Below are 11,786 nucleotides of genomic sequence, written 5' to 3' on the forward strand. Positions count from 1 at the left end.
ACGGAAATAACGTTTGTTGGTGATGGCTGAGGAGCTTTGCTCAGAAAAATAAAAGACATGTCTGAAAAAAAAAACTGGCCCCCGAGCTGAAATTTGATAGTTAATGCGGCCCTCGGGCTGAAAAGTTTGGAGACCCCTGTACTAGAACTAGAATCTAGATCTAGAACATGGGTTCCCAAACAGTGGGTCGCGACACAGTCCTTCGCGACCATCCCCCCCCCCATGGCGTAGCTAGGGGGTGCGACCGCCCCGGCGCCGACTATAGGGAGACGTCAAAAGGGATTAAAATAATTTTAAAGCTCATTTTAAGCTGTGGTTTTGAATTATAAGAAGTTTAAGTCTTAAAGTTAAGAAATTTTTAATATAACGGTTACAAGATACATACTGATTTAACTGTTTTCTATCTTGATTGTGTAAAACAAATACCCCTAAGAAAAAGCGAACGGCAAAAACTGCTTTTCAATTTGTTTCTCGACTGAGGGGAGGGGGGGGGGCTTTTTCGCTAAAAAAAGAATTTACACTGGATTGGTGAATAGATTAACTTTATCACTATGTGACTATAGAAGAAACCAATTGTATTAAAATATTAAAGCTCATTGTACGGCTGTGTAACCGTAAAAATGTTAAGACGATAAAACCCGCTCGTTATTCAAGACGGTGTGTGTGTAGGGGGGGGGGGGGGGGCTTTTTCGTAAACAAAAGTCGCAAGGATTTATACCAGAGTTTCTTCCAGGCATCTCTTCGGGGGGGGGGGGGGGGGCTTTCCCCCCCCCCCCCCCCCCCCCCCGAAAAATTTTTACCGCCCCCCCCCCCCCCCCGAACGAAATGAAATTTATATAATTTATATAGAAAATATATAATTTTAACAGTGTCGTCCCCCCCCCCCCCGAAGAAAGTCTACCGCCCCCCCCCCCCCCGAAAATTTCAAGTGCCCCCCCCCCCCGGAGAAAAAAGTCTGGAAGAAACACTGATTTATACTTGATTGGTGAGTATATAACTCTTTTAACACTTAGAAAAGAAATCAATTGTATTAAAGGGTATTGTGTAACAATAAAATAAGAAAAAATGTGTGTGGGGTCGCTTTTTCGTCACGGTAAATAGGAAGGATTTACACCGGAACGGTGAGTGGATTAATCGTTTTATACTTAGAATAGAAACCAATTGTATTAACGTGTAGTAATCCACGATTTCACTAGCCAGTTTTGTTAAATGACGCGATTAGTTCTTTATTCGATTCTTAGAATTCTCTCAACGTCAACGTGAGAGATCAGATACTTTTACTTTTACTGCATTGCATCTTGCCTGGATCCACCGTTTTAAAGAGAAATAAATATTACGGATTCTTGTGATCAGTAAAATAACATTCGGTCAGAGCGGGTAAGGCGATAACCTTTGGCCGAAATTTTACGAGCTAAGAAAAATATAACACGGCTTTCTATATTTAGAATTACATAATAAACCTGTTCACTAGAAAATTAGTATATTGTACCGAATAGATAATTTTTTTTTTAATTTCTTATTTCATAACAAGTCCTAATATTGCAATTTTTAAATAATTAACTTAGCTAAACTGGTACATTACGGCGATTACCTCTGCTTTGTTACTTTGTTCAACATAACTGATTAGGCCTATTTAAAACTGTACTGTAATATGCTAGTAGCGAAATTGTTCTAAACACACGACAAAAAGTGGACCAAACAAGCTTTAACCTTTTACTTTACAAACTACACTCTACTAAAGCAGTGGTTAGTAACCTATTTGGGGGTAAGAAACTCCAGCGGTTTCATATACGCATTCACCGAACCCTTCTTAATTTTCCATACAGACAAAATCCGATCGTGAATCATAAGAGTCGGGTGTGTGTCTTGACCTCCGCCGAAGCCCTGAGACTGACACGCCGAACATCTAGGGTTCGATCGAACCCAGGTTAAGAACCACTGCTCTAAACCAGTGGCTTAGCGAGGTCGGATATTACCCAGTGCGGCACTTAATGGTGTCACCCCTTCCCGGGGACAAACTTTCAAATTTTCGATTCGCACCCCCCCCCCCCTCAAATTTTCGATTTGCACCCCCCTCAAGTTTTTCTTTATATATTTTGCTATTTTTTGCCTTGGTGTCACCCCTTAAATGGTGCCACCCGGTGCGATCCGCACCCCCGCCCCCCCCCCCCCCCCTCGTTACGCCTCTGTTCTGAACTCATCTGATTTTCTTCTTTTTATTCGTTTTGGTTTCATAATGAGAATAGGGTAGGCAACACTTCGTCAACTCACATGATTTATATGAAGATCGATTGTGATAACACAGCTTCCCCATATCTATTTCAAACTATTTCCTTCATGACTTTTTTTTTGTATCCTTCTTCTCTTCGGCGGACTCTACACCAGCACCTGCTTAGTGATATTTTTTTCTGTCTTTCTGATATTGTGCCCTAACCACCACTTTATCGTTGCTCTTATTTCAATCTCCATTTTCTGTTACCTAGCTTCATATTTAGCTATAGATTCTGATTGATTTTCGTTTTGACAATGCATTTGAATTCCACATTGGTTCCAAGCCTATATCCCTGAGCTGAAAGAAGAAGATTCTGCATTGACACGTAACGTAAACCATTCTCTGCTTCCCTTGGTGTTGCCAGCATTCCCGATGAATTACAAGATAAGTTCTTGGATTTGTCGAATGATTCCGCGTCACGTACCGTGTTTAATGAAAATCTGCTCACGCCATTTTGGTGTAGTATGCACCATTCTTTCCCAAACGTGACATTGATTGTCTTTCGAGTTTTAGTTTCTTTTGTATCTACATAATATCTTTGCAAGGGAGGATTTTCAACACTTCTCCAATTAAAAACAAAACAAAGAATTAAATTAAGTGTTGAGAATGATATGAGGTTGGCGTTAACAAAATCTCCGCCGCGAATGTTGAGGCCTGTTAATAGCAAGAAAACAGTTATTAAAAATAAGTTTGATTTAAATTATACCAGAAAATCTTATTTTGGTGTTTATTAAATTCCTTACTAATTTCGACTTTTTAATTCTATGGGGGCGAGGGTCACTTGCTTTTTATAAAAATAAAAGGGATTCGCCACTCGAAAAAGTTTAGGAACCACTGTACTAGAATCTAGATCTATGCCTAGAACTAAAAAAAAAAAGAACAACTAAAACTTGTTTTCAACTCCTCTACTTCAAGGGTTGGGACAATGTGACGACATAACAATACATTTTTTTGAATGTTAGAAACGGAATTTTCGCCACTATCTCTCGATTCAAAAGGTTTGTATTTCTTCGGGGCCTACTTGGGAGTGACTATGTGGCTTTTTTTTTTTAAAAAAAAAAGTACAATTTTAAAAGATGTATCTATGTTGTGGTGTGGGGAAGGGGGGGGGAGGAGCGGTGTGAAATTTTGCGCCGATGGTTCACAATGGGAAGGGGAACATAAAAACGGGCGAATGGGTAGAGCAGTATTCAGAGTTTCTTCCTCTTCCAGTCATCTCTTCGGGAAGAAAGTCTACAGCCTCCCGTCCCGAACGAAATGGAATTTATATGGAAAATATTTACTTTTACAAGTGTCCGCACCAGAAGCGTACGCAGGGGGGGGGGGGGGAGCAGGGGGAGCGGCCGCTCCCCCTTTGGCCATTTTCGGCAAAGTGGCGCCTTTTTGGAAACTTTTAAAACTCAAAGTTTTAAACAATGATATTTGTTAAAAATATTTTTGGTCAGCACATCTATGTAAATAACAAGATTTCTTTTCATGCAGCAATTAAGCATTATTGTACTAATCTAGTAGTGTCTACGTTTACAACATGTATTACCATTACCAGCTGCATCAGTTTGCCATTCTAAAAATAACGATTACGATGCATTGCAATGTTTAAAAAACCTCTACGGGTAGTACCACTTGGCAAGAGGGATGTTAAGTTTAAGGTAACTGTATAATATATTTGCTTACGAATAATTGAATTAGAAAATGTTATACATAAAACTTCATACATAATTACTTTATATATACAGTTTGAACCGTGTGATTAATTTTTTAAAAATAACAATACAGATACAAATACAACTGATGTGGCAACTCTATTTAAATTTACTTATGTATTCTTACAGTTTGTGCGATAGTGATTACGATTACAAATTATATGAAACAGTTACAACCCCCCTCCCCCATGGACCCCTCTGTAAAAAAAAATATTGTCATAATACCACTGCTACTTATTTAAATCTATTTCTGTAATATATATTTGTGTAATATGTATTTGTGTAATTTATATGTATGTTTAGAACAGTCATCTAAAAACTGACGCTATGTTCACTCTGAGTTGGTAATTCCCCCCCCCCCCCCCCACCTCACCACCACAATTGTGTAGAGCGACATTAATGTCACACCTAAGTATACACTGGGTTGGATAATTGATCTAGAGTGACCGGACAGTGGTGAATGAAGTTGAACCCACCCCACCCCCCCCCCCTCCAACCCACCCCGAAATGATCTGTTAAGTACATTTAGAAAAACGCGTAATGATGTACAAAATACGCTGTCAAGTTTAAGAGTTTCGGACTTTGGCCAGTACGTCCCGGCCAGTGCGCGCATTGGCCGGCCAATGTACGAAATACGCTCTTACTGCTAAGTTTTTCGGGCTTTGGCCAAGAGAGCCGACCAATGCGCACATTGGCCGGCCAAACCGGGGTTTGGCCGCACTTCGGGCTTTGACCGTAACATTTATATTAAGAGAGTGATTATTTCCCCTATTTCACTTGTCTTAAAAAATTTCCCAGGAATTATTATGTAAGAATTTTTTTTACAAGAATTACAAAACAGATTGTGTTTCGTTCATTGTTTTTGGTTGTAGTGTGTGTATATATTTTTGTTTTGTTTAGATTGATACAATTTTTGTTTTGTCGGCCTATATTGTATGTTTTTTCTTATTTCTTCTGAGTGCTACTTTCAATTTATTTTATATCATAGCGAAGTAATGACATACAGCTAGTAATTAAATATATATATATATATATATATATATATATATATATATATATATATATATATATATATACATATATATATATATATATATATATATATATATATATATATATATATATATATATAATACAAGTATATAAGACGTTTTAAAAATTCGGCGCTTTTTTCTGCTCTTTTCGCTCCCCCTACAACGAAAACCTGTATACGCCTCTGGTCCGCACCCCGGAAAATTTAGTCCCCCCCCCCTCCCCCCGAAAAAAAAGTCTGAAAGAAACACTGGCAGTAATAATTAGCGAAAAGAAAGCGTGACATCATAATATATGACAACCTTAAAAAATTAAATACTAAAAAGCAGTAAAAAAACTTTTCAATTGCACGATTGCCCTAGAAGCCCTCCCCCCCCCCCCCGAAATGTTTTTACCGCCCCCCCCCCCCCCCCCGAACGAAATGAAATTTATATAATTTATATATATACTTTTAACAGTGTCCGCCTCCCCCCCCCCCCCCCCCGAAAATTTCAAGTCCCCCCCCCCCCCCCCCCGGAGAAAAAAGTCTGGAAGAAACACTGGTTATACAAGGATATACTAGAAAGTTTATGGGAGATCACACCAACACGCTTAATTTATTATTTACATGGATAATGAAAATGTCACAGTTTTGTGTATTGGAGATGCTTACACTGTTATTATTAACCTGAATAGAAAATATCTGGGGGTTTTTTTTTGTTTTTTTTTTGCTAAAAGCTTTCAAATTTGAGTTCAGTTTCCGTGCTGCATTCCGTTGGATGTCCCTGAGTCCACCCAACTCAGGCGGGTGCATCACTCGTTAGATGACTAGTGTCTCTTAATTTTAGTGTTGGAAGATATTCCCTCGGACACAAATATCTATACCTAACAACTTGTTATTAGCTTCCACAGCTGCTCAACCAATAACAAGGCGGCAGTTGTTTGATTTTGGGGTTGCTGTCCCTTATTTTGGGGTTGCTATCCCTTATTTTGGGGTTGCTGTCCCTTATTTTGGGGTTGCTGTCCCTGATTTTGGGGTTGCTGTCCCTGATTTGGGGGTTGCTGCCTCTTATTTTGGAGTTGCTGTCCCTGATTTTGGGGTTGCTGTCCCTGATTTGGGGGTTGCTGCCCCTTATTTTGAAGTTGCTGTCCCTGATTTTGGGGTTGCTGTCCCTGATTTGGGGGTTGCTGTCCCTTATTTTGGAGTTGCTGTCCCTGATTTGGGGTTGCTGTCCATGATTTTGGGGTTGCTGTCCCTTATTTTGGAGTTGCTGTCCCTGATTTGGGGGTTGCTGCCCCTTATTTTGGAGTTGCTGTCCCTGATTTGGGGTTGCTGTCCCTGATTTGGGGGTTGCTGTCCCTGATTTGGGGGTTGCTGTCCCCGACTGTCAGGGCCTCATCTGCCCGAGGGTTGGATGTCGTGACTTTTCGGTTTAGCAACCATGAGCTCTACCGACTCGACCACGCCGACCCCCGAGGTTCGATCTAGCCCTAGGGGTTCAGTGAGTCAGTCTCGGGGGTTCAGCAGAGGTAAAGATACACTCACATGCTTTGTGATCGAATTTTGTCAACTCGGGCGATATAACTTGTGGCCGCGGCTGATGACAGTTCAAATATGACAGAGCGATATAGTAATTAAGTGCGCCAGAGCGAGATAACACGTATCAGTATCCTGGTATTTCTATATAGCAGAGCCCTTAATGTCTAGACACACAAGCATCACAAATCGTGTCAACGCCACCTATACAGGCGCGCGTTGATCGTGTATAAACATGCTGTGACAAACAACATACTTTTTATTTCTACATTGTAGCGCCGCTGTCAACTTTTGATTGTAGTGGTGGTATTGATTACGGCTAAAACTAATTTGCGGGCATTACTTATAAAATACGAAGCTTGTCTACAAAATCTGAACCCCATCTACTTGTTACAAAAATCCTTCTAATATTGTTTGTCAATAACTCATGATTCTGAAATTGTGAATATCAAGTTGGCTGACTCATGTTTTACAGTTAAGAAGTTGTGGCATTAATTTTTTATTTTATTTTGACTTTAAAATATTCAAATACTATTAAAGTGCCATTGTCAAAAGTTTTATCTGTTAAATCAGAATAATATTAAATCTCACTCCTCGTGCAATTAAAACACATACAAAATAATCACCTTTTCAATTTAAAAAAATAAACTTTATTCAGTTAAAAGTAAAAGTTTTGATTTTAAAGAAGTTTTAACAAGATTGGCAAAGGAAGTAGAAAACAAAAACTAGAATTAATTTAAAGTAATTGAAAAAAATGAAATTATTCACAAATTATTAAATTGATTTTTAAAAAAAAACAGGAATCTTTTTCAAATGGACATGGTGAAGCACAATATTTGATTTAGATTTTTTGGACATAAAATAAATATGGCCTCTCTCCTGAGTGAATTAATTTACATTTTAGAGGAATTTTTTAAGTAAACTTGCTAACACGCACATCACAGAAGTTTTAACAAGATTGGCAAAGGAAGTAGAAAACAAAAACTGTAGAATTAATTTAAAGTAATTGAAAACATGAAATTATTCACAACATAGATAATAATAATAAATATCTATCACAGTAGTAAATTACAAACAAATCATGCAAATTTACTTATAATTAATCACATTTAATAATGAATTTTACTATTTTAAATTGATTTTTTTTTTAAAAAAGGAATCTTTTTCAAATGGACATGATGAAGCAAAATTTTTGATTTAGATTTTTTTGAACACAACTTAAAATAAATATAACCTCTCTCCTGGATGAATTAATTTACATTTTAGAGGAATTTTTTAAGTAAACTTGCTAACACGCACATCACAGAAGTTTTAACAAGATTGGCAAAGGAAGTAAAAAACAAAACCTGTAGAATTAATTTAAAGTAATTGAAAAAATGAAATTATTCACAACATGGATAATAATAATAAATATCTATCACAGTAGTAAATTACAAACAAATCATGCAAATTTTCTTAGAATTAATCACATTTATAATGAATTTTACTATTTTAAATTGATTTTAAAAAAAAAGGAATCTTTACATTTTAGAGGAATTTTTGAAGTAAACTTGCTAACACGCACATCACAGTTGCGCCTTTAATCCTGAGAGTAAATATATTTTTGTTTTCTCTTTACATTTTTCAATGTAGACATATTTTATAAAATCACAAACAACATTCACATGACCTCACGTCTTTATGAATTTCTTCACCAGAAGACTTATGATTTGCAAATATTATGTTGATCCTCCTTAAACATATGTAATGATTCAGATGGGTTAAATATACTATCAATGCTGCTTATAAATTATATACATATCCTTGAGCTCTCCTATGATCATTTTATCTCCATCTTTATATGAAAAAAAATGTTTTCGATGAGGATAAGTTTTCCTCTGCTTTAAAACATCAGGTTTTATATTTTCAAATGGATAAAATCCATTTTTTTTTGTTAATTTATTTCAAGTTTAAGGTCTAATTAAAAAAAAAAAAGTTTTTTTTTTTCATATGAAGTACATAAATTTGACCTCTCTCTTGAATAATTTGCTTGAGTTGATAAAAGCAAACTTTATTATGAAACACTTTATACTTATACTCATGTTCTCTCTATTGCTTATAGCATTTAATATCATATAAGCATATAATTTAATCTATTTATCAAAGTTTATACATACTTTATTATATTTACAAATATGTTTAATTTGATCAATTTCTAAATCAATTAACTGATGGCATTTTCAACTCCTTATCAAAGTAAACTTTCTGTGAGACAAATCACACTCATGTAACCTCTACTGTAGAACTTTCTTTGTGTTGATAAAGATTATTCCTTGTAGCATATTTTCATAGCACAAATCACTCATGTGATGACAGATTTTTATGTTGATTTAGTTTACGATTTAAAGAAAACTCTTGACGACCCACATCACACTTATATATGGTGCTTCTCCTTAATGAATAGCCTTATGTTGATTTAGGTAAACCCTTGTAGTAAACTTTTTATGACACACATCACACTCAAATGGCCTTTCTGTTGAATGAGAAGCTTTATGTTTAATTAGAGTAGAACTGGTAGTAAACTTTTTACCACACACTTCACATACATGTTTCCTCTCTCCTGTATGAACAACTTTATGTTGATTTAGATGACTCTTTGAGACAAATTTTTTATGACATAGATCACACTCTTGTAACTTTTCTGGAAAATGAATGGTTTTATGCACATTCAGGTTACCATTGGTAATAAACATTTTATGACACACATCACACTCATATGACTTTCGTGCTGAATGAATTACTTTATGTTGCGTTAGATAAGCCCTCACAGTAAACTTTTTATGACATACATCACACTCATAAGGCTTTTCTTCTGAATGAATTTCTTTATGTTGCTTTAGATAAGCTTTCATAGAAAACTTTTTATGGCACACATCACACTCAAATGACTTTTCTTCTGAATGAATTGCTTTATGTTTAATAACAGAGGACCTCGTGATAAATTTTTTTTGACACACATCACACGCATATGACTTTTCTGCTGAATGAATTGCATTATGTTTAATTAAAGAATAATTGGTAGTAAACTTTTTCTGACACACATCACATTCATGTAGCCTCTCTCCTGAATGAATTAATTTATGCTTATTTAGATGACTATTTAAGGCAAATTTTTTATGACATACATCACATTCGTGTGACTTTTCAGTGGAATGAATTAATTTATGTTGCTTTAGGTAAGGCATTCTAGAAAACTTTTTACAACATAAATCACACTCATGTAGCCTCTCTTCTGAATGAATTGCTTTATGTTGCTTTAGATTACTCCTTGTTGCAAATTTTTTATGACATACATCACACTCATGAGACTTTTCTGTTGAATGAATTGCTCTGTGTTGCTTTAGGTAAAACTTTCTAGAAAACATTTTATGACATACATCACACTCATGTAGGCTCTCTCCTGAATGAATTGCCTTATGTTGATTTAGATTTCTGTTTGAAGCAAATTTTTTATGACATACAACACACTCATGTGACTTTTCTGCTGAATGAATTGCTTTATGTTTAATTAGAATAGTCCTTTTAATAAACTTTTTATGACACACATCACATTCATGTAGCCTCTCTGCTGAATGAATAGCTTTATGCTGATTTAGATGAGTCTTTAAGCCAAATTTTTTATGACATACATCACACGAGTGTGACTTTTCCACTGAATGAATAGCTGTATGTTGTTTTAGATTACCTCTTGTTGTAAACTTTTTATGACAAACACCACATTCATGTAACTTTTCTCCTAAATGAATTACTTTATGTTGGTTTAGATATGTCCTAGTAGCAAACTTTTTTTTACACACATCACACTCATGTGACTTATCGGCTGAATGTATCACTTTATGTCTATTTAGGTTACCCCTTGAAGTAAAATTTTTATGACAAATATCACACTTTTGCAGCCTCTCTCCTGAATGAATAGCTTTATGTTGATTTAGATTAGCCTTTGAAACATACTTTTTATAACACACATCACACTCATATGACCTCGTATCTGTGTGTGATTCTTTCCATTTTACTAGAAGACTTCTACGCTTTGAAAGTTTTAAATTTTTCTGCTTACACTTCTTTAATAATTCAACCTGAATACATGTTGGATTTTCAATGTTACTTATAAACATATCCTTAAGCTCTGATAAATCAGTTGATAATTCTGTCTTTATATTAGAAATATTGTCATTAAGAGTAGTCTCTAGTGATAGGCTTAGTCCTGCATATAAACCATCAGGTTTTATATCTTCAAAAACTGAAAATAAATTAAGCCTCTCTGGGTTTTCTTCTGTATTTGTTGTAAATTCTGATAATAGATCATAATTTTCACACATTGGCAACAAATTTTCTTGTGTGTCTTCGATTTCTGTAAACTCCTCTTGTTTTATGTATTCAGCTGGAATTATATTGACAATATCTGGCTGGATATCCACAGGTAGTTCATGCTTGATCCCTAAAACACTTGGTAATGCTTCTACACCAGCTTCTCTTTTTTTTCTATCCTTTTGCTCCATAACTAAATAATTGAAAAAAATAATTTGAAAATAATTTTTCCAGACAATAATCGAGAAACAAATAAAAAATAATAATTTTCTTCTAAAAAAAATAAATGCTGACTTATGCAGCTACGCATATTCTTTTCACAATAAGCCTAACATAACACCTATGTCAAACACCATTACATTTTTCCATTTTAGAAAGGGGTAGATGCCTAGTCATTTAGAGGGATAAGACAAAAACATACTTTTCATGTCATTAATATTAAGAGTAGTCACACACTACTAGTTTTTCCTCAATGTTATGACAACTGAAGAGTTACCTATTTATTCCACTGTCTGGCCTCTAGGTTGGTGCTGTGATCTCATCATAACACAAGTGTATTATTCATACTTTTCCATTAGGGTCCTATTTTGGAAGAATAAAAGTGGTTAACGAATTAAAACATGATACTATTTTCTATATTCTAGGCACAGAGCAAACCAGACTATTTCTTTATTTGTTGAGCATAAACAAGTATATAGAGGTGAAATCAATTTCATCTGAAATATTGAAATTTTAGGTCTGAAATCTTATTTTAGTCCAAGTTTTTTTTATGGATGACACTTATTGAAACACAACCAAACAAGCCCAAATTACTGTTATCATATTGTTTCAAAATATAAATAAAAAGTATGGGCTTTAACTGAGAAACCTGCATATTTAAAAAAAAAAGGGCCTCTTTATTTTTTTATATTTTTGT

General features: G+C 35.2%; 1 protein-coding gene across 1 annotated transcript; it reads right to left on the bottom strand.

Annotated features, from left to right (window-relative positions):
* Positions 1-8,527: 8,527 nt before the first annotated feature.
* LOC131957314 (zinc finger protein 883-like) lies at positions 8,528-11,449 on the bottom strand. The gene is made up of 2 exons (XM_059322040.1): positions 11,367-11,449; positions 8,528-11,063 (listed from the first exon to the last, which is right to left on the bottom strand). Exon 2 carries the CDS (start codon positions 11,059-11,061, stop codon positions 8,956-8,958), a length of 2,106 nt encoding a protein of 701 aa, XP_059178023.1. The 5' UTR covers positions 11,062-11,063; positions 11,367-11,449; the 3' UTR covers positions 8,528-8,955.
* Positions 11,450-11,786: the final 337 nt, after the last annotated feature.

The sequence above is a fragment of the Physella acuta genome, unplaced genomic scaffold (genome assembly GCF_028476545.2).
Source record: "Physella acuta isolate Inbredline_101_S28 unplaced genomic scaffold, ASM2847654v3 ptg001232l, whole genome shotgun sequence".
In the NCBI taxonomy this organism is placed as follows: domain Eukaryota; kingdom Metazoa; phylum Mollusca; class Gastropoda; family Physidae; genus Physella; species Physella acuta.